The 25303-nt window shown below is 59.4% G+C and overlaps 1 protein-coding gene across 1 annotated transcript in view; it reads right to left on the bottom strand.

Moving 5' to 3' along the window:
* Positions 1 to 3349: 3349 nt before the first annotated feature.
* Positions 3350 to 25303, bottom strand: part of FBLN1 (fibulin 1) — an 83337-nt gene continuing 61383 nt past the window's right edge. Inside the window, exons 16-17 of the mRNA XM_039234978.1 lie at positions 25147 to 25278; positions 3350 to 4154 (exon numbers count right to left, since the gene is read on the bottom strand). Of these exons, the coding sequence (XP_039090909.1) occupies positions 4015 to 4154; positions 25147 to 25278 (272 nt within the window). The 3' untranslated portion in view covers positions 3350 to 4014. The remainder of the gene's footprint in view (positions 4155 to 25146; positions 25279 to 25303) is intronic.

Raw genomic sequence — 25303 nt, 5'->3', positions numbered from 1 at the left:
GGGGTGATGAGAGCTGAGGGTCACCCAGGGAGTGAGACGGGTGTCTCCTTATGAGAAGGTGGCCCCGAGCTGGCCTGGCCGCGGAGCTGAGGAGGAAGTGTGTGTGTGTGTGTGTGTGTGTGTGTGTGTGTGTGCATGTTGGAGGACAGTTAGAAGTGTTCCTGACGTACCAGGTGTTGTACGAGATGTAACGTGATTATCACCGGGGTCACGGTGACTGTGCCATCCTCCCTAAGGGCCACGGTCCGCAAGCTCTGCCGTGCTCTATTTCTCCCTTGAGGGAGAAAAGTCACTCAAGAGTCACTTTCCGTCTCATTCCACTCCCGGGGCGGGGATGGGGGTGGTGAGCAGCCGCCAGGAGCCCACGTCTTCGGTATGAATGGCACTGGGAAGCGTGACGGAAATGAATTGTTGCCGGGACCCAGACGCCGTCCAGGCAGCAGAGCACAGCCAGGGAGGGACACAATAGGCGAACTGTCCTGGATGGGAATCTGCGTCGGCCCAGGGTGACCGTCTAGGAAGTGGCCCCAGCACAAGCCGACTGGGGTGTCCCTGACAGAGGCAGCAAGGAGCCTGCCGCGGAAGCCACATCACATAACCCCAGTTCATGTCACTCTCCCGTGAGCTCCAGAGTGTGTCTGTCCCCACTGCTCGTCCACACTAGGCTCTAAGAGAATATAGCATCTCGTGAATAAAAATGTCCTCTTGGGGCGCCTGGGGGCTCAGTCGGTTGAGCGTCCGACTCCGACTCAGGTCATGATCTCGCGGTTTGTGAGTCTGAGCCCTGCGTCGGGCTCTGTGCTTTCGGCGCCTGCTTGGGATCCTCTGTCCCCTTCTCTCTCTGCCCCTCCCCTGCTCATGCTCTCTCTCTCTCTCTCTCTTTCCAAAATAAATAGACATTAAAAACAAAGTGCAAATTGATCTTGTAAAATGTTAGAATCTAGGTGGTCCATACCCTGGCATTCACTGTGAAATGTGTTCAACTTTGTTTCAAAACTGCCCTGATAAAATACTGGGAACACAAACATGTAGCAGGATTTACCAGGTGTTTTCACCTGAATGAACCTGAGAACCTCGCGGGGACTTAGGAAAGCCCGTTGCGTCCCTGGGTCCCGGGTTCCCAGTGCGGGGGTGGCCCTGCTGCCGTCGAGCCTGGTCCCTCCCAGACACCAGGGGACCCGGGCAGTCCCGCCACACACGGCAGTGCTCCTCTGAACATTAGTGCAGGTTCCCTTCCTTCAAACCAGACGCAGCTTTCTGGTAGAATATGACGGCACATGACCTTCCGGAACCTTCCCTCCAAGTTTCTTCTACCAAATCAGCAAAAACGATTCGGTCTGGTGTCCGTGTGCGTGTGCCCCCTCCTCCTGCTTATAAACTGGCCTTTCCTTTCGCGATTCCCCCTTTATTTTGTTCTAAGGGATCCCTGTTGTCTGGGGCCCGGAGGCGCCGCCGGCTCACGTGAGCTGGTCCCTCATGCAGCGAGGCGTCCCCGGCAGGCATTACTCTGCAAGAATCATGGGATACTTAGTGGTCCAGCAGCTGTCCAACCGGAGATGGATGTGAAACATGAAAAGTTGTGTCCGGGTCTAACGTACACAACTGTCACTGACTGTTGCATGGACGGTTAAGAAAGTGCCGAGTCAGAGAGATGCCTTTCTGGCACAGTGAATTGGTGCGGCTCGACTGACGGGGGCGCTCGCTAGCATCATCATCGTCATCCTCCTCTGCCTCCTCTCTTGAACGATGAGTGAATTAAGACTACACACAGCACCTTACAGGCGCAAAGCCCTCTTGTGCCCATCTCCAGCGCAGGGCAGCCGGGCAGCGATTGTTGCCTCCATTTTGCAGATGCACAAACTGAGGCTGGGCAGATGCCAGTAACTCATGCTGCTGGGCCCTGTCAAGGTGGGGGCCGACTCGGCCTCTCTGGCTCTTTGAGAGTCAGGCAGGACAGGGGCCCAGCTCCCTCTCCTCCCCCAGCCGTCCCCACCCACTGCTGCACCCAGAGGCTCCCTGCCCTCTCTGCCTCCCCTGTGCTGTCCCAGCACCTGCTCTCAGGAAGGGCTGACTGGCCAGCTTGGGTCACGTGCTCTCCAGAGAGCCAATCAGTGGCAGGAGGCTTGGCTCTGCCCACCAATGGCAGCTCCCATTCTAACTCCTATAAAGAGAGTGGGAAGGACCCTTTTCCAGGGGTCCTTGCTTCTGTCTTCCCATTTGGCCCTGAGATACCCCCTCACCCCCACTCCAGGCCTCAGGGAGCAGGAGAAACCTCCCTCTCCAAGGGCCTGGGCCCAGAGCGGCCTGTCTCCTGCAGACTCACCCCCTGCCCCAAACTCCATGCAGGAAAACAGAACCCCAGGTGGCCTTATTTCCTGCCCCTCACCCTGAGGCTTCCCTTCCTGTGTCCAGACCCCAGGTTCCCCCTTCTCTGCCAAGACCCCAATTCACTGGCCTCCAGAGCTGCTCAGATGGCTCCCTGGATCGTCCAGTCCTGCACCGGTTCTCTCCCTTCCCACCACCTCAAGATGGCCAGAGCCCACGCCTGGCTTTCACGGACCAGTGCCCCCAAATGAGTGACCTCAGAAATGCGGGGACTTCCAAAGGGGGCTAGAGGCCACATTCTGCAGAACTGGGGCCACGTTGAAATCCCAGAGAGGGCGAAGTCCCACATGGGGCTGAAATCTCACCAGTGCCGGGGTCCAGGCTGCAAGATGAGCAGGGACACGGAAGGAAAGAGGCTCTGAGCCACAAGTGGCATCCGTGCCTAAGAAGATGGGATAAACCCGGGCAGGGTCTGCAGGAGAGGTGTGTGTGGAAGCGAGGGGCCCCGCCGCCGCATCCCTGCGGGCCCTAGTGAGCCTCGGAGCATAGGCTCTGTGGTCAATGCTGACAGTAGCGGGACACACCCAGTGTGTCCATGAGTCTTCTGACCAGGGCTTTGCAGAGTCTGGCATCTGATAAACTGAATTTGAATCCCTTCTGCCTAAAAAGCTGTGTGACTTGGGCAATTGAACCCTGTTTACTCATCTGGAAATTGCATAGGATCGCACCTGCCTCGCTGGGTTCTGTGAACAGTGAATGAGGCATGCCAAGCGCAGATGCTAGGGCTCCATGTCTCACCTACCAGGACTGGTCGTGGGGCACGGGGTGGGCTTGGGCCACACTCCTCAGGGGTGGGCATGGCATCAGAAACGACAAGGGTGGGAAGCTGTTCCAATACATGTGGGCCCTGCTGCCGAACCTCCCCAGGGGGCAGAGAGGGGCCTCTGAGAAGGCCTGAGGGGACATTCCCAGGCGCTTTGCTAGCGAAGATTCCCCTTCTTGAAAGACTTTCAGTCACAGGCCATCAGGAGGCTCACAAAACTGTTTATTTTCCCACCTCTGATAAGAAAGGACGGATGCAGGGTGCAGAGAAAGTCCAGCCATTCCCTTGGTGAACACACAGGGTTCACGCACAAACCTAAGAGGCTCTGGCTTTACCATTTCCATTTCAACAGGACCGCGGGGCACCTCAGAGGGCTCCCCGGGGCATCGTGTTTATGCAGCTTCTGCGCAGAATGGGGCACACCTGCTGCTCTCCTGAAGCCGTGTCATTGGCCATACGCCAACTGGTCCTCCCCTCAAAAAAAAGTACCAAATGTCACATTTCACACAATCAGTGCAAGAGCTGGTTTTCCCTTGGCATCTGGACTGGCTGCCCCCTGAAAAAGTCTTTCTTTCCTTGGTCCTTTGCAACGCTCAGCCCTCAGGCAGAGAGAGAAGCAAACGTTAACCTTTGCATTACAGAAATAATAACAATAAGCAAAGTTTTCAACCAACAGTCGAGTAATTGGACTCATTTAAATACCGAAACACATCAGATGAACTCATTCATCTGGGCGCAGCTCAATACATGTAGGCCTAACGCTACAAACAAATACATAAATTTAAGAGATGTCAACGGGGCAGGCATGGTTGCTGTAGCAATGACTTGGCCTGGAGGTGCAGGCGTGGCTGCACCAGGACAGGCCCTCAGAACCAGTACTCGGAGACGAAGATGTGCACGTTGACGACGTTTCGGTGGGACACCACCCCCCCGACCACGTAGTTCATCTCCAGCTTCAGAACAGCATGAAACGGGCCCACGATGGGCCGCACTTGGCGCACGACACCTGGGGAGAGAAGGGAAGGCGTCTTAGACCTCAGCAGGTCCCACTTGGAGCCAGAGGCTGGAGTCCCCGCTGCAGAGCATCTGCCTCCCAGTGGTCAGTCCTGGGCTCCGCTGCCACATCCAGGGACGAAAGACAGTGAGCTCACTGCAGCCACCTTCCTGACAGAGGATTTCTAGGAGCCTAGAAGATTCTGGGCCTGGTGTGGAGTGGATGCCCAGTATGCACTTGTTACCTACTCTTCCTACCCACCATGCCCAGTTCTGACCCTTGGGAAGAAGCAGGGGAGATGTGATCCCCTTCCCTGCGATATCGAAGATCACAGTGGGGTCCTGGAAACCCTTTATCCAGGCTTTGCTGTCCCCACGGGGAACACTTTTGGACCCCTTGCTGTCCATGCCTCTGTGGAGGGTGACACCTGAGCTCAGGCGGACAGGTGAGAAGACGCAGCCCTGGCCACAGAGCCTCAGCGCAGGTGCAGCCTGAACAGCGGAGCCTGGCCAGGGCCAGGAGCCTGAGGACAGGAGGCGGGTAACAGTGCCAGGGAAGCCTGGCTGTATGAGGCTGCTGGGTGGCAGCGGGCCCTTCCCGGACCGGGGTAGGGGCCACACGAAGGCCATGGCTGGAGGCCTCGTCCCCTGGGGCTCAGCTCCCGCTCAACTTTGCCAACTCCAGGCCCTGCAGTCTGCAGGGAGCAGGACTGGGTGGCAAGAGCTGACTCCGGGGCTCTCCCTGGCGCGGTGCCCGGCCAGCCCGTCTCCAGGCCCTGCGGGCGCGTCCTTCCCCCGTGGGACAGCCAAAGGCCCGGAGAGAAGTCTCCCACACTCCGGGATGAGACAGGTGAGGCCAGGCTGGGCGCTATCCTCAACGGGCTGTGGAGACACTGCAGCCCTCTCTGGGCCTCGGGTGCCCGGGGAGCAAAGGGTACCACGTGACCCCGTGCTTCTGCAGCACGTGCTCCAGGCGACCCAGCACAGCATCTGCCCGAGGTGCGCAGGGCGACCTCCCCGCCAGACCGAGGGCTCCCCTCCTCACCTCCCCACGCGTTCATGCCTTCCCCCGTCGGCACCAGGGGCTGTTCTCAGTGAGACCGAGAACATACTAGAATTCCAGCTTCAGAGCCAGTGGAGGATCTAAGTAAGTGCAGTGCTGAGAGAAGTCCAGCAGGGGAGAATGGAGGAGGCAAAGTCTGGGGCAGTCAGGGAGGGCTTCTTGGAGAAGGCATTCCTCCCTGCAGAGGAAGCAACGTAAGTGAAGTCTGCAGGCCCGTTGAATCTCAGTCACCAACAGCTGTTGACATTTGGGAGCGATTGACCTCCAGGGTCCTTCCTCCATCCCACCTGCTATGATACCAGGACCTGTCTAAGATCCTATGATACAGGCGGGCGGCTCCCTGGAAGTCCTCTGGGACAACTCCTGCGGCTGATGTGCAGCTACGGAGGTGACGTCAGTGAAGGCCGGGGTGGGGAGCGTGGACTAGCCCTATCCAGTCCCTTGACCCGGGGACTAGCCGCACGGATGCTTGCAAAGAGCAAGCTTGGAGCCTGAGCTTCCACAACCACAGGCTGAGAAATCGCCACCGACTGTCTGCTGCATCGACTGCTAATTCCAGGCTGGTTTCTAGAAACGTCCCTGCCACCGACTTAGGAAGCACACACGGGGCAGTGCGGTGAGGCCCCTGATGCCCGCCTTTGCCGGCGCCAGGGGCTGGAGAGGGCCTCCCGCACCAGCGCTGGCTTCCGGTCAGGAGCACCAAGTTCATGCTCAGAAGGAGAATCTGGGCACGGCATCCCCCCCTTCACTCTCCGGGCTTATGTTTCAAAAGTGAAATGCCCAGCAGCCCGGGTGGAATTCCAGGCTCTTCTAAGTAAACAAGGGCTTTAGCTCTGATGAAGAGATACTCTGCAGGCTGTCAGCACCCGTTCTCGGCCCCTGCCCGGCGCGGACACCGTAGCTGCGTCCTCGGTGAACACCCACAAACATCTTCAGCTCGCTGCTAAGGACGTGGGCTTGTCACCACCCTCGGCCAGCGGCTCCTTCCTAATGACCCGGCGCTCCTGCCGCCCCTCCCCAGGCTCACAGGTGCTGAGTCAAGCTGATCCCCTGGGCCCTGCCCCCATGGGGAGTCTGGCACCTGCTGTGCGTGCACCACTGTCACCTTCTCTCCCCTGCTGAGCCCCACAGGGGTGCCCACCAGCCTCGGTGGCCTGGGGTACCTGCTGACTTCACCCACCCTTGGGGCTGAGGTTAAGGCTATGCTTCCAGTGCTCAGAGTTTCCAGATCTTCAAGGAAGAGGTGAGAGGCTGGGGGAGGCTGAGAACTATTTAAGTTTTTTTTTTTTAATGTTTATTTTTGAGAGAGAGAGATGGAGCGTGAATGGAGGAGGGGCAGAGAGAGAGGGAGACACAGAATCTGAAGCAGCTCCAGGCTCCGAGCTGTCAGCACAGAGCCTGACACGGGGCTCGAACCCACGAACCATGAGATCATGACCTGAGCCGAAGTCGGACCCTTAACTGACTGAGTCCCCCAGGCGCCTCTATATTATTTTATAATGGCAAATATATAACTACATAATATGAAATATGTAAATGTACTTATTGAAAATAAATTAAAATCTAACACACAAATATTGTGTATAAATGTATATAGTTATATATTTTACATTTATATAAACTTTTATAGATATCTATATTTTTATTTTATATAGATGTGTTTTATGAATATTACATAAGATATATAAAATATCTTTTTTTATAAATTTATACGCAAAATATAAATATTATGAAATTATGACTCACACACATGTGAATAGCACTAACAGTTCAGACCCACAGAAGTTTCTGGGCGTGCCTGTGTGTGCCAAGCACTGGGCTCAGTAAGTCTGGAGAGGAAATGACAGGCTGTCCCTGTGGCTCAGCAGGGGGACAGAGAGCAGTAGTTATGGCCCCAGAAGAGTTTGTTAACCTTCCTGGGTCTTAATTTTCTCTTCTGTGAAACAGGGATTAAAAATAGCAACCTTCAAATAATAAAAATTAAAATAAAATAATAACAAATTAAAAATTATAATAATAATATTTAATAAATAAAATAAAATACCTAAAATAATTATATAAAGTACTAAAAAAAAATAGCAACCTTCAGGGCTGTCTGGGTGACTCAGTCAGTCAAGTGTCAGACTCTTGGTTTGATCAGGTCATGATCTCACGGTTCCGCATCGGGATCCACGCTGACAGTGCGGGTCCTGCTTGGGATTCTCTGTCTCCCTCTCTCTCAGCCCCTCCAACACTCGCGCTGTCTGTCTCTCTCGAAATAGAGAAATAAAAATAAAAATAAAAATAGCAACCTTCAAAATCAGGAACAAAACGAGCACGAGCACACCCCCCTCTTCCTCCCTCAGAAATGAGTCCCGGGTGGCAAAACGCATCCCATTTCCAATTTAAATGTGATCTGATTTTCAAAGTACAGCTGAACTCTTGCATGAGGGTAAAAGAGAGCAAGCGCTGGGTATTCTTATCGGGCTGGTTTTAAAACGCACTGAAAGGAAAGCCCGAAACGTGTGGAGATCGTCTACGTCTAAGTCCGTCACGGGTGGTGTTGGAGGTTGATTTCTGTGATGCAGCGCCTTGCCCGTGGCTCGGGCCACAGCTGCCCACAGAGACAACAGCAGCAGGGAAGGAAGCCAGGGGCTGCCTGAGGGAAAGGGACGCTGGGAAGGGCCAGGGAGGAGGGGGCCTGACTTCCGGTGCAGGTCACGTCCAGAGCTGGGCTTTTCGCAGGGTCTTCACATTGAACAAGGAACGTGATGTGATTACGGCGGAGCCAATATTCGTGCTGCGAGTGTGAAACAAGAAATCCCAAGTGCACATGGGGGGAGGGGCTCAGGAATGTGCACCTTGCCTTTCCGCCCACCCCCCAACCAGAAGGAGCTTCTCGCTCCCTTCCCTGTGACCTGGAGTCAACACTGAGCCTCCACCTCTACCCACAATCCCTGCCAACCCAGGCCACACCCATTCTGTGGACTAGCTCTACTCCCCCTGCTCTGGTTCGGGTGGACATGTTCCCTCTATTCCCAGGGTAGTTCGGCCTTGAGTTCTACCTCCTAGTCCCCCCTTTGACCAAACCCAGGCTTTTCCTGCTATTGCTTTTTTCTCCACAGCTTTCCTCCATCCATCCATTCATTCATCCACCCATCCACCCATCCATCCACGCATCCACCCATCCATCCACCCATCCATCCATCCATCCATCCATCCATCCACCCATCCATCCATGCATCCATTCATCCATCCATCCATCCATCCATCCACCCACCCACCAACCCATCCATCCATCCATCCACCCATCAATCCATCCATCCATTCATGTATCCACCCACCCATCCACCCATCCATCCATCTCCCACCCACCCACCCATCCATCCATCCATCTACCCATCCAACCATCCCCTCATCCATCCAATAGAGGACATTCTGCCCAGGGAAGGTTTAAGGAAGATTCCACAGACATTTAAATCGGATTCTGAAGAATAATTACAAGCCTAGGAAGCACGAAGGACATGTGCAAACCTCAGAAGTACGACGGTTCAGGCCAGTGTCAATCCTGGAGAGAGACAGGCAGGTGAGGCGGTCAAGGCTGTTCCCGGGACCTCCCACCTCGTCAGTCCCGCGGAACCAGGAACCCGGGTCTGCAGTCTCCTGGCTTCCTCGGCGCTGCCGGCCCTAGAGCGGTGTGCATTCAGGACCACCACCAGCCTCCTACCTCAGGGGAGCCAGGGAGGGGCACTAGAGACACGTGCTGTGCATCCGTGGCACTTCCGGGGTTGGAGAGCCTCCACCGGGGCCGGTTCCAGCGACGTGATTCTGCAGACACGATACTGGTCCCTGGGGACCGGCGGGGCTGCTAATGTCCTGCTCCGTGGAGCCTCCCTGGCCCTGGGGCGCCCGGTACCTGCTCTCCTCTCCCTCGGCTGCAACGCCACATCGGCCCATTGCAAGTGGGCTACACGGTCGGCTCCCCTTTCAGGGGCACCTTGTTCATCTGCCCCGCTGTCCCCAGCACAGGGCCTGGGGCAGGACGCAGCAGGAGCTCCGTCACCATGGCCTAGCGGGACAAAGGCAGAGGAAGATGCGACCTCAGTCCTGAGGCCCTCACAACCTGGGAAGGACGACAAACCTGTCCTGAGGGGAAGAGGGGTCACGGGCAGCTCTCGGGGACAGTAGCACGTGCTCCTCTGCAGCAAAATGCAGGCCAAAGGGAGAGGAGCGTTTCCGTCTTGGCTGGCGCGTCCGCCTGACCCGCCGGGGCGCTCGCCTCCCCAGCTTTCCGGAGCCCCAGGAAGAAAACAAACAAAGGCCACGGTGCCGAGTTCAGCTGTGTTCATCTTCCAAATGCTCATCCTTGGCATTTCTGCTTCGGGTCCCAGACGCTGCTGGTATTCCTCGGCGCGTCTGTGCCTCTTAAAGATATAATTAAGCCTTTTTTTTCCCCTTTGAAAAATGTAGGACCCCTCGGGCGCTTCACCTTCATGTCTCGTCTCTTCTTTGTAAATTGCAGCTGACGTACTGGGATCCCGGAGCCCGAAGACGTGAGGCACACGGGTCCGATGGGGCACCTTCGTCACCTCGCGGGGTCTGTGGTCTGCATTCCTGGCCCCTGCAGCCACCGTCCCTCAGCCTCTGCTGCTTGGGTGGCACTCGATTGCCCCGTCAGTCATGGGAAGGATGGAAACCAGCTGCGGGGCTGTCTGCACTAGTCCGGTGTCCCTGACGGGAGACGCTGGTCTGTGAAGAGACCTGCCATCAACAGCCTGGGGTCCTCATGCTGGATGCTCACCGACCAGCAGCGCGACCTCGTGCCCGTCACCATCGTTCCCGCAGTCCGGCCTTCACCCCAGAAGTCCCGTGATTCTACGTGACCGAGCACAGTGGTGTGAACAGCACGTCAAAGAGGACTTTAACAAGCAAGGTGATGAATCAAGAGGCTTCCGTGATTCTCTCATGTCAGTGGAAATTAACCGTGTACAAAAGATCCGAGTTGGGAAAGACAGAGGTAAGGGTCCCATGTCGATGTAGCAAAGAGTGAGAAGCTGTCACCACTTGAAACCCGGTGATAGTCGTTTGCTTCCTTGGTGACCCTCAGTCTCCCCACTGCAGTGTGAGCCTGGGGGCCCGTGGCATGTCTCTCTTGGCCACTCTTTTAATCTCTGGTTTGCGGGACATAGCAGGTCCTTCGTCCCACTTTGTACCTGACCATAGGTGGCGCTCAACCAACACTTGAATGAATGAATGAATGAATGAATGAATGAACTGAGCACCTAAGCATTAAGCACAATCTATAGGGTTGAAAATGATCACCCAGAGAGTGCGGAGGGAGAATGCACAGTAGGTCATCGAGTCTACTGGCGTCGACCGCCTTTATGGGGAAAGGGGACAAAGGAGTGCCAGGCCTCACCGTCCGGCCTCGGCGGCTACCACGCAGCGCCAGGAGCAGGGAGGAAGGCGGGGTGCCGGCCGTGAGGACGAGGTGCCGGCGCCACGACCCAGGAGTTCCCGCCAAACACAAACACGACGGCGACCGGGAAGGCGCAAATCATCACGGTGTCTCAGCGAGGTTTCTCAGTAGAAATAATCCCTGCAGACGGAGATTAATAGCACAGACCACAGGCAAAGAGGAAAACCTGAGAAAACGAAGATGGGCTGCTGGTACGTACAAAACGGAAAACCACAGGGGGCGCCCGGCTGGCTCAGTCGGTGGAGTGTGTGACTCTTGATGTCAGGGTTGTGAGTTCGAGTCCCACGGTGGGTGCAGAGGTGACTTACGAAAACAAAACAAAACTAGAGCACGACGGGCTGGGAGAGGGAACAGAGCAGGCGAAGGGGGAGGGAAACGGGTGGATCCCATGTGCTCTTTGGGTCCTCACCACAGTGCTGTCGGGAGCACACCATCACCTCCCCTGCCCGGGAGAGCAGGGTGGGCTCTGAGAGCCCAGATGCCCCGGGTCACACGGCTCATGGGTCTGGATGCCAGCCAGCTGGGACTGACCCCAGAGCCCAGCCCTTCCCACCCCACTGCGTCTTCTCCCTCCTACAGTGCCTTGCAACGTGGAGGAAACTTCCAGAATGCACTTTCCCTGGCTGAGTCACACACATAGGGCAAACCTGGCAGAAAGGACCAAACCACGAAGCAGTCGCGTCAGTAGTCCGCAGGGGAGGAACGGAGCTCCCGGGCCCCTGACTTCTAGCCCCAGAAACACCCAGGCACGTGCTTGTGAGGAAGGCGGACAGGTGTCTGGGCTCCGTATTTAAAATACCAAATGGCAGGGCTCCTGGGGGCTCAGTCGGTTAAGCGTCCAACTTCAGCTCAGGTCAGGATCTCACGGTTTCTGGGTTCGAGCCCCGTGTGAGGCTCTGTGCTGACACCTCTGAGCCTGGAGCCTGTTTAGGATTCCGTGTCTTCCTCTCTCTCAGCCCCTCCCCTGCTCACACTCTCTCTCATAAATAAATAAACATTAAAAAGTTTTTAAATACCAAATGGCCCCCAACATGTCTCAGCAGAACTCACTGTCCATATTTCTCGATCGTTATAAATATGCTCCCCCCACAGGCCTCCCGTGAGCTAAGGCGGCTCCCCGGGGCTCAGCTCTCCCTGCAGGAGAGATCTGGAAAGAAATGCGCTCTGCACTAAACCTGCCTTCGCCCCGGATGCGGAGGCTGACGTTTCTGCAGTGCTTTGTGCCTGCGAAGCCCAATTCCCAGCTACCCTGTTGTCGTCCCGTGTCAGCCTCATCGGTCCTGGAGGAGGAAATGGGCTCAGCGCAGTGAAGTGAGTCAGGTCTGGGAGTCGGCGAGCCAACCCCGGGTCACCGCCCCTTCCGCTGAGCTGCGTGGCCTGCCAGAGGGAGAGAAGGCCTGGCGCTTTTCTGGAAGGGACTGGCCATCTATTGTACCGACTTCCACCGAGCTGGCCAAGACTGTGTCCTGACCGGAGGATGAGCGGTCCTTTCCTGCTCCTCCCACCTGCTGGGGCCCCTCGGCCCCAGACCCAAGCTCACTAGCCGCCCGGATCTCCCCAGATGCCCCCTTCCCCCAAATCCGCTGCCCTTCTCCAGCCTCTAGAGAGCTCAGAGACGGGACTTCAGCAGCCCCCGGCTTCCATCCCTCACGCTCAGTCACTACGGAGGCGGACGAATTCCATCTGCCAGTTTCCGGACCCTCCTGTTTGCTCTGGCCCCGAACCCACCCTGTCTCAGGCCAGGCCTGACCTTCCGACACCTTCCCCCTCGCCCCCAGCACACGCCCCGGCTGCGGCCACAGCCACCCTTCTGGATCGCAAGTCTGAGCTGGGCCCGCATGTGGCTTGGGCACACATCACATGTCACCCACCCCAGTCCCCGGCTCCCAGCAGGGGTGCGGCACACGCCGTGACCAGGCCCCCCACGCCCTGGCCAGCCTGACCTCTCAGCACTCTGCGCTCTGGCCACGCCAAACCCCTCGCGCCCCCTGCCCCCAAGATGAGCAAAGGCCATGGAAAGGCAGGGTGTACACAAGCCCTGTGGACATGACTTCGAATTAAAGACCTGGGGGTCCCAGAGAGAGACAAGTCCCACCCTCCGCTTGCCAGAGGGTAAGACTGCATCACCTTCTCCTTCGGAGGCCGTCAAAGCCCCGAGGAATTAGGATGCCTGCCGGGGGGGGCCGGGGGGGCAGCTGCCAAGGACAGAATGGGCACCCCAGGCTCGGGACGGCTCGGAAGAAGTGCTCGCCCCAGACCGGGCACCGGGAGCTCCGGAAGCTGCACCGAGGGGTTCACCCCAGCTGGGCGTTGCAGGACCAGCCGCCAGGCAAGGACAGCGGGGGGGGTGGGGGGACAGGGTGCTCAGTAACGCGGATGCGGAGGAATTTCAGGGCTGGGCTGGACCTCAGAGAGTAGGACTTTGCCCTGCCCAAGGTCACACAGGAAGGTCATGGCCCAGGGGCCCCACACGCGCGCCTGACCCCTGCCTCCGCTTCCTCATCTGGAGACGCGGTTAATCACCGAGAGGCTCCAGAGGAGCACGTCTGATGCGCAGGAAGAGTGGCCGGGCCCCCCGGCAAGGGCCCTGGAGGGTCGGCTGTCCGTGCGAGGACAGCGATGACTAGGACATCCCCGGTCTCAGCCACAGGGTGGAGGTTCCTCACGGAGTCCTTCTGGAAACACCCACATCGAGGCTGCAGGAAACGCTCTCGGCGATGATGGGTGACGTACGGCCGTCAGGCGAGGCTGGTGGGGGATTCGGATCATCACACTTCCCTTCTGGTTTCCCACAACACGCCTGCTGCCGTGCGGCTCCGGTCTTCCTTCCTTCCTTCCTTCCTTCAGTCTTTCTTCCTTCCTTCAGTTTTCCTTTCTTCCTTCAGTTGCTCTTCCTTCCTTCCTTCCTTCCTTCCTTCCTTCCTTCCTTCCTTCCTTCCTTCCTTCCTTCCTTCCTATAAAGAACAATTCATGAACGTGCCCAGTGGTATCAAAGGCTTTCCCGACAGTGCGTGTCAGCAGTGGTAGGAGAGTCACAAGTCACGCGGCTGGACAGACGATCTCCAGGAGAACCTCGGGGACACGAAGGGGCTGCTCTGGGCTCGCTTTAACCCCAGGGCCTCCCAGGGCACACGGGGGCGTGCACGCGTGCACCTGTGATGGGGGGGCACTGCACAGACGAGCCCCCTGCCCCACGGAGTTCACGTCAAGTCAGGCAAGAACTCACAAGGCCACGACCACCACGTGCCCGCCACGAGCATGGGCGTTTCTCTGCTCCATTCACAGCAGATCTTCTAGAAGGAGCCTCTGTGCTCCTGCTCCGAGCATCTCCTTCACTGTGTCCACGGGGAGGGCCTGGCTACCGTCACTAGGGGCCTGGGTGTCACCAAATCCACTGGGTGCCTCCGTCCTCCCGCAAATGCCGTCCCTCCTCCCAAGACATCACGGCTCCAGGCTCGCCTGCTCCCCCACCTTGAGCGCGAGGGCTGTGGCGCCCCGTCCCGGCGGCTTCCCTCTGTGTCTACACTCGCTCCTGTGGTGAACTCACAGGGGCTCGGGGCTCTGACCGCCATCCCCACGCTAACGTCTCATAGGCTCATCGATTCCACTCTTCACCACCACGGGGCCGTGGCGCCCTGATCCTCGAGTCCTAGGTGAGCGCCTGGCCTCCTCAAAGCCGCCATGTCACAGCCTTCCCGTCCCGGCGGATGGCAACACCGATATCTTCTTCAAGGCGAAATCTGTGGGGTTGTCCACCCACATCCACTCCCTCCCAATTATGCCCCAAATCCATCTCCCTCACACGCCTTCCTCGGACCCACACGGCCTCAGTCCAGCCTCGGCTCCACACCCAGAGGGAGGCTTAAAAGCGTTAGGTCACCCCACTCCTCACCTTGAGACCCTCACGTGGCTCCCGTCTCACTCAGTGGAAAAGCCAGAGGCCTCACAACAGCCTCAAGACCCTGCCTCACCAGCCACCAGCTCCTGCCTCGGCTCAGCCACACCGGCCTCCTTGCTGCGGTTCAAACACACCAGGCTCACCTCTGCCCCAGGGACTTTGCGTGTGCTGTTCCTTCTGCCCCAGGGACTTTGCACATGCTCTCGTCACATCTCTGAGTGGCTCATTGCCTCAGCTCCTCCAGGTTTTAGACAACTGTCTCCACCACCAGATTTAAAGCGGCTCCTCCCCCCCCCCCCCCCCCCCAGTTCTCTACGAAGCATTCGCCATAGGCTGACTGTGAACATACTATACTTGTTTCTTGTCTGGAATAAAACAAGTTTGTGGCAGGGATTCATGTCTGTCTGTCTGTCTTGGTCACTGCTGCGTCCTAGAACCAGGACCTGCTCCCGTAGGGCACAGACATTGTTTGCTGGAAGGAGGGGGGGTGTGAGAACAGTCCCCAAAGAGGCCCATCCAGGGTGCTGTGCGGGGTGTGCGGGAGCTCAATCCTCGGCCTGTGGAGGGCGTGCAAGGGGAGATGACCCTGACCTGGGCTCCGAGGGACGGACAGGAGTTTACCCAGAGGGGGAAGAGGTGAACCTCATGGCTGAAGTCCGGAAGAGAGAGGCCAGGGGGTGTCTGGGGTCTGAGGCCTGGGCTGGTATGGCCGGCGCACAGGGTGGGGGCGGGGGGGGGGGGAGAGGAAGGGACATGAGTGCTGAGCGCTGAGTCCACGGCCAGGCCTAGGCTGAGGACGTCTCTCTGGCCGGGCAGCAGAGGTGTGGAGGCCGCCGGTCCCAGCAACAACTGGCCGTGGGGGGTTCCCTGGCTCCCGCCTCTCGGAGCCGGGGTCAGGGCAGCTCTGGCCATGGCGGGGGGGCCGGTGCTGAGAGGTGAGGGGTGCTTTGCCTGGGGGACCCCGCGGCCGGGTGAAGGTGGAGGCAGGTGCCCCGAGGCCCAGGAAGCAGCCTTCACGTGACACACGGGTCCAAGAGCAGAAGGGGCCGTGAGGCCGAAGGAGGCTCGTGAGAGCAGCATCTCGGGGCCCCAGGACCCACAGCTGGCTTCCCGGGAAGTCACGGGGGGCCTCTGTCCCCACATCGTCCCTGGCCTGCCCACCAGCGCTAGTGCTGGCTGATCGCTGGGGCCCCGCCCCTGGACCAGGCGCTGGGCTGGGCCCTCCGGGTGACCCGGGGTCCAGGGACGAACACACTCCCACCTCCCGCCCCTCCCTGCGCCCTCCCCGCACCTTCTGTGACGGCACGACACCCCTGTGACCCTGCTGCCTTCACCTGCCCGGCGTGCTGTGTGTGTTCGCGCAGCAGTGACGCGAGCCCTCACCAGCTCGGGCGCGTGTCCACGGGGACCCCGCAGCCCCAGGGGTGGGAACTCCCAGACACCCCCAGGCCGGTGGGTCTCTGGCCGAGCCTGACGGGGCCCAGCAGGGCCGGTGTCTTCCGCCCTCCTGCTGGGGCCGGGACAGTCCCACCCACGGTGACCCCGCCGGGCAGGAGCCCAGAGCCATCCGGGCCACCAAGCTCTCAGGCTGCACTGTCAGCGGAGCCTCAGCACAAAGTCTGTCCTGGGACCCAGACCCCAGGCTCCGTGTGGCCTTCTCTGTCCCACGCTGTCCCCTCCTTCCCCGAGGTGGCCGAGGTCAGGGCTGCTGGCTCGAGGTTTGGTCCGGAAAGCTGAGCTGGGCTGTGGAGTGGGGCCTTCCCCCCAGGCAGGGTCCCTCCTCGGGCCGAGGCCCTGAGTGCAGGACAAATGCCCCGCACGCCCCTTCGGGCCCCGTTCAGGCCACTGAGGCAGCCCGGGCAGGAGCAGGGAGGTTTCCGGCCGCTCCCCGTGGCCCCAGGGAGCCCTGTGGGGGCCCGGCGTGAGCCTCAGGGATTCCTAGGGGCGTCGTCAGCTGTGTGACGGGGTGGCCTCTGAGGGCCTGTGTCTGTGAAGCTGGGGGCGAGAGCCCCCGATTCAGCTGCCGTCTCACACGGTTACGAGGCAGGCGCAGCGCTGGGCCCCACGCCTCCCCCATCTCTGCTCCACAGGATCCTGGCCCAGGGGACACGAGAGATGTCTGTGCCTCTCAACTCTGTCCCGTCCCCTTCGAGGGACCCCCACCCCCTACACCTTCCCCACCCCCCCACCTCCTCCCTTCCTCGGTGAGGCCTCCAGCCTCAGGATGAAGTCAGGCCACAGCCCATCCCGGGCCCAGAGGCCGCTGGGCCGTCCCCCCCGGGAAACAAGCCGGCTGCTGGCCAGGGTGTGGCCCTGGGGTGAGGGCGGGCCGTGCCTTCGGGAGAAGAGAGAGAGCCTCATCCCTGGGATTTGCCGTGAAAGCCGGGACCGGCCAATCGCGCGTCACCCGGCAGGGACGGCCTCGCTGCTGTTTTCAAGTGGAATTCCTGCATCTCCTCCGTCACGTGTGCGGATCGCGGGCCAGGCGTTCCGAATAGGCCTGCGGGACGGGGTCAGCAGCACGCGTTTAACCCCTTAGGGGTGGTGGTTTTACAGAGGTGATCTGGGCCCTGCTGGCGGGACAACAGCCAGGTGACCTGAAGCCAGATGGCTGGTAAGCGAGAGCTTTGCTCTGAGAGAGGCCTCGCCCGGTGGCAGGGGTTGGGGGGCTCGGGGGGGAGGGCAGAGGTGCCTTGAGGTTGGTATCTTTGCTCAGAAGCCCTTGTATCAGGGCTGCTGTGTACTCGTCAGTATGCTGTGCACTGCACACGGAAGAGGCTGCGAATGGCGCCGCCTTCGGGTTTTGCAGTACACAACACGTACAGCCGGCCGTGGCACCCAGCCACACCCCACTTCTTTCCCCCTCTGGACATTAACAGGTACGGAGCCTACAGGAGCTCAGACGGCAGGACGCTGGGGAAGCTAGGGGGCAGCTGCGGGAACGCAGGCTCTGTGGCTTGGGCGTCAATCTATAGCCCCGCACCCAGCCCAGGGCCTGGCCTAGAGCGGGAATCCAGGATGTTCTGCTGAATCAGAAAAATGACTCTGGCCTCGCCCGCAGAGGCCACCATGCGTGCTGATCCCAGAGCCCCCGGGCAGGGGAGCCTTGGCACGGTCCCTAGGGCCTCACTCACTCACTGTCAGCCCAAGACGGGGCACCAAGCTCTCTCCTGCTCCAGCTCTAGGCGGCTTCCTCACAGGGGCTCATTTAGCCCCTAACAACCCACCCGCGTGTTCACCTCCGTCTGCTCCTCCTAGCGGGCGGCCACTAACCCAGCGACAGAAGGGTTACGGCAATGTCGCCGAGATGAGAACAGAGGTTCAGAGGTTCAGAGGTTCAGAGAGGTTGTGTGAACTGCCTAAGGTCACACAGCTGGAAAGAGAGAACTGAGAATCAAGCCCAGAATGCCTTACCCCAAGTTCAGTACTCAGACTGTGCACACAGAGACTCACTCCTGTCTTGTCCCCAAAAGGACCACCCCAGCTATTGATATGTTTCAAAGGGTAAACTTGAGGGGCGCCTGGGTGACTCAGTTAAGCGTCCGACTTCCACTGAGGTCACGATCTCACAGTTCATGGGTTCAAGCCCCACATTGGGCTCTGTGCTGACAGCTCAGAGCCTGGAGCCTGTTTCGGATCCTGTGTCTCCCTCTCTCTCTGCCCCCCCCCCCCACTTCTGCTCTGTCTTTGTCTCTCTCTCTCAAAAAGAAACATAAAACACATCTAAATGGTAAACTTGAAATACAGTAATAATCCCTATACACTCACAGGTGAAATTCACAAAGCTATTTCAAAATGAAAAGTTTTTCGTTTCCTTTAAGAGGGGTCCTGGAGGAGGGTGTCAGCAGCCCTGGGGACTGTCCACGCCTTTCCGTGGAGAAGGATCCGGCCCCACTGTGTGGACTCTGCACACCCACTGTGCACCAGGCACTGCTAGGGGCTTTCACGTAATCGTTTCGTCTCATTGCATTAACGGGCGTCTAGAATTAGGGCCTGTCCCCCCTACACCTAACGTAGGGAACGCTCTCTCGGGTGAGTGGGACAAGCACGTGAGCCTCCATTCATTCAGATGTTACGCAGCAGCCGTGGGGCCGGCAGCCGGAACAGGGACGCCTCGGTTTCTCCGGGACCCCGGGGGACCCAGAGCCGCCCACGAGGCTCAGACCAAGAACAGACCCGGTACCTTGCGGACCTGCCTGCCCAGTGCACCTCCGACTGACCGCAGGACCCGGGGGGCGGCCCTTCCGCAATTTCTTCTCTGAACCGTGATGCCAGCCCGGGGGGCCGTCCTACATCTGGGCCCGGGGACGGAGCCGGAGGTCCCGGATTCGCTGGGGCGTGGGGAAGCCGCCCGGCGCCCACTGTGCACTCGCTCAGACCCGGGCACGGAGCCCTTTACGAGCCCGGCGCCTGTGCGGGGGGACGGGGACGACACGAGGCGGAGCCTTGATATTGGAGGCTCATCCCTTCTCCGCGCCAGCAAATATCAAACATCCCGGAAACCAAAGCCTGTGGGCGTTCACGGCCCATCTGCACCCCCGCCGCACACGCACACCCGCGTCCGCTCACCCCCCCCACACTCACTCGCAGCTGCTCTGGGGGTACAGCCTGGCCCAGGCCGAGCCGCCCCCTCTGCGGCCCCGCGCCCCCCACCAGCCCCCGCCGGCAGAGGCGAGGTCTCGAGCAGCAGCCGTGGGAACAAGCGTGAGTGGCCCTGGGCGGGTGAAGAATCAGAGAACGACGTTCCAGGACCCCACTCCCTCCCTCGGCATGGTGGTGTTTAAAACTCGCCTCTAGGCTGTGTAGACTGGAAGGGGTTCTTTGCTCACATGGGAGGGGGGGCCAAGACCCGAGACCCCACGGCCAGGAGACTGCAAGCACTCAGCTCAAAAGGGGGTGCGTCACTACCTATTGTCTCCAGCTGCTGCTGATGCCAGCAGTATAGACACCTGCTGGTGTAGACGAGAGGAAAACAGAGCTGTGCCATGCAGGCCATGGGACGGGAGGCTCTAGAGACAGGCCCAGGTCCAAGTTCTGTCCTCAAACGCGCCCCAGCTGAGAGGCCCTGGAAAGCCACTTGGTTCCTCTGGCCTCAGCCTTCTCATCTGCAAAGTGGGGACACCCAGCACCGCAGAGGCTGCAGGGGGATCTAGAAGCAGGGTGCGCAGCACATGCCTCCCCAGGAACACCACGGAACTCCGGTGGCTCCATGTGACCCACGGAAGTTCTGGAGTCCCGGCCCCGTGGCCCCTCCCAGCTCCTCTTCTCGCCCTCGATGTGCGTCCTCACTCTGACGGCACCAAACTGAGAGGGGAGGCTCACCCCCAACCCCTGCCTCCTGTCATGCTGCCCCTCTGCCTGGCTCGCTCTCTGTGCCGACAGCTCAGAGCCTGCTTGGGATTCTCTCTCTCCCTCTCTCTCTGCCCCTCCCCTGCGCTCTCTCCCAAAATAAATAAATACACATTAAAAAAAAGTGTTTAAAACACCACCGTGCTGAGTGAGGGAACGAGGCCTAGGCTACCCTTCTTGGATTCTTTACCCCGTCGGGGGCCAGGACATCCCAGGTGCCACTTCCCAGGCAGCGGGACCGGGCTCTGCACCCACCGTACCTCTCACTGTGCGCTCCCCTGGCTCTCGGGGGACTGTCAGCCCCCTTAGAGCCACACACCGCATGCTCCTCACACAGCACATAGTAGGTGCTCTAGAAGCCTGGGGGAGCGGGCAAGCCAGTTAACTGAGCAGTCCTGGTGCCCATGAGGCCCCCAGGCCCGGCCAGTGGGGACCCAAGTTTCTGTGGCCGACATTAGATTCCTGCGGATCCCCACCATTTAATCAGGCCGGGAAGGGACAGCCGCACCGGAAGTGAGGGCTCATTCATTCCTGCAGGAAATCAATCTAAAACAGAGTTTATGCCCCGGGTCAAGCCAGAAGGTTCGTGGAAATCTCAAGAAGCCCAGCGCTAACGCTGTGGGTACCGTGGACACTGATTGGTTCTTCCGCGTCCGTGCTCGTTTTAGTAAAATCAGAGCCTTCCTGTGAATTACGCACAGACTAAAAAACAAAACTCCCCACTCTGTCGGGGATGAACAGCTAGCAAATGCATCTCTTTTATTTCAGTTTACCTTGGGGGGCGAACTACTTACTAGTTTTAGGGCTGTCCTTATTTTAATTATTATTATTAATTACAAAGGTCGTCCACTAATGCAGTCAAATTTTAAGACTCGCACCTCACATACCAGGGGCCGACATAGAGGATTCCATTAAAAAAAGGAGACGTGAGGGGCGCCTGGGTGGCTCAGTCGGTTAAGCATCTATTGATTCAGGCTCAGGTCACGATCTCATGGCTTGTGGGTTCGAGCCCCACGTCAGGCTCTGCACTGACAGCGTGGAACCTGCTTGGGATCCTCTCTCCTTCTCTCTCTCTGCCCCTCCCCTGCTCTCTCTCTCTCTCACAATAAATAAATAAACTTAAAAAACAAAACAAAACAGGAAATGTGGGATGTACGACCTGAGGTGGGCTGTGTGGAATCACAGCTGTCACAGTCTGGTGGCCCTTTCGTGCCGGGGGTGGGGGTGGGGTCAGTGTTTCAGGAGGCTGTGTACCCGCCGAGTCCGTGTGTGAGCTGGGGCCCTCCTGTCTTTCCAGAGGGGCTTTGGGTAAATATGCGATCGTTTACTGTGTGCCACTGCCTGGTGGGGAACCAGAGTCCCACCCCCACCCAGCTCACACTCTACATGGCTGACGCCATGTCACAATGCCCCCCTCCCTGAGCACCTTCAAGCTCATGAAACGGCTGTGTGGCAGCAAAAGCCACCAAATCCCCTGTCAGTTCACCCACTGGCCAGGGATCAGGCCACCCACACGCAAAATTAAAAGGCAGGGCTAAAACGCAGCTTAAGGGGCAGCGCCTGGGTGGCTCGGTCAGTCAGTTAAGCATCCGACTTCGGCTCAGGTCAGGATCTCACAGCTCAGGAGTTCGAGCCCCGCGTCGGGCTCTGTGCTGACAGCTCAGAGCCTGGAGCTGCTTCTGATTCTGTGTCCCCCTCTCTCTCTGCCCCTCCCCTGCTCACACTCTGTCTCTCTCAAAAATAAATCAATAAAACTTTTAAAATATTTTCAAAAGCAACTCAAGTCTAGCGCTGCCTGTAGCTCCTCTCAGCTCTGGGGAGCTTTCCATGAGTCTCCCCCCCTCCGGAGCAATCACCCGAAGGACCCCTTCCCCACGCAGCCCCTGCTTGCAGCCGGTAGCCCGCAGAGCAAACCAGGGACCCGGGGCTGGATGAGAAAGGCTTTGTAGTGGCCCAAGAATACCTCAGGCATTAACAGGGCATTTTTGCACAGGCTGAAAATGCATTTTTCATTTTTTACTGACAGCTGGTTAAGGAGGAATGCTCGGGCCTTCCACAGACAGCGGGAGCCGCCTTCACCCCCGCTAAGGACGGGCTTTTAAAGGATACATTAGGCGAAGGCCTGGCCCTTTTAGGTTCTGAGTGGACTTGGGCGCTTTCTTCTCCTGTTATTCAGGGGAAGAATGAGCTCAGTGGCCTCAGGGTCCTGGTGGCTGGTGCCCTTGTTATTTCTCTGGAACCCAAACTCGGCCACTTTGCCTAAGTCAGCTGGGGCTCCGGCTCTGGGTGGTCGGGGAGGACGGGGCTCCGGGCCCATTCCGCCTCCAAGGCCCCTCACCCACAAGTGGGGATAGTCCTGCCCCGTCACAGGGCTGTGGCCGGGGAGGAAACACCTGCTCCTGGCACTCACTGTTAGCATGTGTCGAGACTCTGCTCAGACCACACCTCCTCTGGGAAGCCTTCCTGACCCTGGCATCCAGTGTCCGCAAAGGGCATGGCCTAGAGTGGGCAGGGGTTCAGCCAACACCTGGAGCGGGGAGGCGTCCCTTTCCAGGTGCGACAGGCAGCGTGCGGCTGCATAGTGTGTCTCACCGGGCCCGGGAGCCCCTGCATCCCCCGGAAAACACCTTCTTCCTTTCCCAAGCACATCGTGGGCTTCTGCTGAAGACGTGGCTTGAAAAGAGAACTGCACCACTGGAAAAGGTGTGCAGCCCCCGGGGCCCGGGTGTTTCTGATGACGGGTCCCAGGCGCTTACTTGACTCGGTTCCCTGCTTTGCCCGAGGGAGACAACCGCACCCGTCCCCGAAGGTGCCTGTGAGAACCGAGCCGGGAGGCAGGGTGAGCGAGCTCGGCTCACAGGCTGCTCACGCCCGGGCTCACGTCCAGCTGCAAACCGTCCCCTGCAGGTGGACAGGCCTGGCGCGGCCGTGCAGTGGCCGTGTCCAGGGCCACCATGTGCCGGCACGCTGCTCCAAGGGGCCCAGATGCCCCTGGGGTGCACGGAGTTATCTGGGACAGGAGCGGGAAGGAAGGAGGCGGGTTAAGGAAGTCCAGGGCAGAGACCCAAGGCAGCAACGGGCAGGTATGGAGACGAGAGTCCAACCCCATACACGGCCCGGGGCCCGCCTCAGAGAGACCCGGCCACCCAGGCTCGTCTGGCCTCCGTCCTCTACCCGGCAGAGGACACTGGCACAGCAGGCTCCAGGACCCCGGCCAGAGGGGCATCCTGCAGTCCCGCGGGGGGGGGCAGCGGGGCCCCCGGGAGCAGGACGCATTCCCCAGGGCCAGCCTGGATTCCAAAGACCAGGGCACGCGTGACCAGGCGCGGGGAGGGTCGGCCCCTCTGGCTCTGCGGCCTTACCCACATTCCATTCCCAGGGGCTCCGCTGTGTTCCCCGCTCTGCCCCGGGGGCCGTGAGAAGGCTGGCACGCCCTCCCGCCTCTCTGGGCCTCGGTTTCCCCCTCTACAAAAAGGAGTCAGACGAGATGGCCTCCAGGCTCTGACGCGCCAAGATTTTCTGTCCCAGCGGATGGGGAGCCGAGAAACGGAGACTCCCGGGTTGATTCTGTCTGGAGTATCAATGTGGCTAGAAAAACGCGCTGCTGGGCGCTGGGCGGAGGCCCAGCGGCTGCCCACCCCCTGGCGGGGGTCACCCCGGGGCGATTTAGCTGGGAGCGGAGGGGGCCACCCCCAAGAGAGCCCTCGCAGGCCACAGAGGCTTGTCAGCGTCTCGGTGTCAGAGTTTCACGATGTGTTTGCGGGGCCTTCTGTCTCCTGCGGGAATGAACATCCCTTGGGGGCAGGGGCTGCGTGTATGTACTCCCTGCGGGCCCGCACTGCCCGGCCCAGGGCCCTGCACTGAGGGCGGCTCCGGAAAAGGGCAGGAACGGAAAGAGTGAATGAGTAGATTCGAAGGTTCTGGTCCTGCCCTTACGGTTCCAAGGCCGTGATTTAGCCCACGTGGAAGCCGCGCCCTCCGGGCTGGCACTACCCCACCCAAGCGGGGACCCTGACCCTGCCTCTTCCTGTCTCCCTCATCCCCAGGCCCCGAGCGTCCCTGAAGCCCCTGTTCACCTAACACGGGGGAAACTGAGGCCCAGGGTGGGCAGGTTTCACGGCGGCCGACGGCCAAGCTGCAAGCCCTCCCCTTGGAATCCCAGCGAGGACTAATGTACCATTAATTGTAATTAACTAATTATTCCTGCTGCCAACTAGCGGAGGAGGCGGCTGGGGGTGGGGAGCCCCTAAATGACTCAGCCATGTTTACAACATGCAAACCCATTTAAGAGCTTGTAAAGTCGCTATAAATGGCCCTTTGGCAACAGGGGAATAACGATTCCCTGTCTCCGGCTGCCAGTTTAACAACGGTCGGCGGGGCGGGGGCGCGGGGACCAGGGGTCTGAGGTCCAACAGCGCCACCTACAGACCTTGCTGCAAAACGCTCCGCCCTGGGGTCGACGCGGCGGCTCCCCCTGGCGGACACTCACAGAGCCCAGGGCCTCCCGCCCCGGTCGCAGCGGAGAAACTGAGGCCCACGTGAGGAAAGGGCCCGGACCTCGGGCGCTCAGCTGCTCTGAAAATCCTCAGGGTCTAAATTTAGGGCCAAAATGGAGGACGGGACTGTTTTCATTCCCTGAGAACTTAAGGTCTATAAAACGTGACCGTTGGGGAAACGTTTATGAACCACTTCCCCAGACTCCCCTGCTTCCCCCCGCCCGGGCCCCCACCCGGGCCTCTGACGGAGCCCTCCCGCTCCCTCGCTGCCCCAGCCCTCCTCCGGGCTCCGCCAGGAGGGTCAACATCTAGACACACCTCCGGGCCAGCGGTCTGGGGCCGGGACCAGAGCGCAGGCTCCGGCTCCCCGTTTTCTCTTCCTTCTGTTGCGCCGCAAGAATAAAGATCCTAACGGGTCCCACTGACCTGGGGACTCGGTCCTGAGACAAACACCTCACCTGTGAGGTGTGGTTAGAAGTTCATGGCTGTGAGACCCAGAGACCGCGTCAATCCACCCCTTCGTAGGCGGGAGACTGCGGCCCGGCCAGGGGCGGCCCCCACTCCAAGCCCGCGGTTGCCCTGGGGGAGGGGGTCCCCAGCCAGCCCTGCAGGGCAGGAAGGGTCTAGGAGGGGGGCTCAGACGGCAGCTGGGCGGTCCTGAGAGGTCGTGCCAGCAGGCTGGCCGACGGCCGGGAGGACCAGGAGGCGTCTGGACAGGCCTGGACGCCTCCAGCAACTCACCCACGGTCATGCCGTCCATGTAGCGCTTGATGATATCGAAAGAGTCTCTCAGGTTCCCTTCTGTGATGTCGAAGATGATGTCGGCGTGGTTGGCGGGATACACAGGCATGATGGCGCGGAGAAAGATGATCTCTGCGAGAGAAGAGGCCAGCGTGGA

Source organism: Hyaena hyaena, unplaced genomic scaffold (genome assembly GCF_003009895.1).
Source record: "Hyaena hyaena isolate Hyena2069 unplaced genomic scaffold, ASM300989v1 scaffold_4, whole genome shotgun sequence".
Taxonomy (NCBI): Eukaryota; Metazoa; Chordata; class Mammalia; order Carnivora; family Hyaenidae; genus Hyaena; species Hyaena hyaena.
Note: the sequence above shows the minus strand (reverse complement) of the source record. Positions and strands in the feature narration are given on the sequence as shown.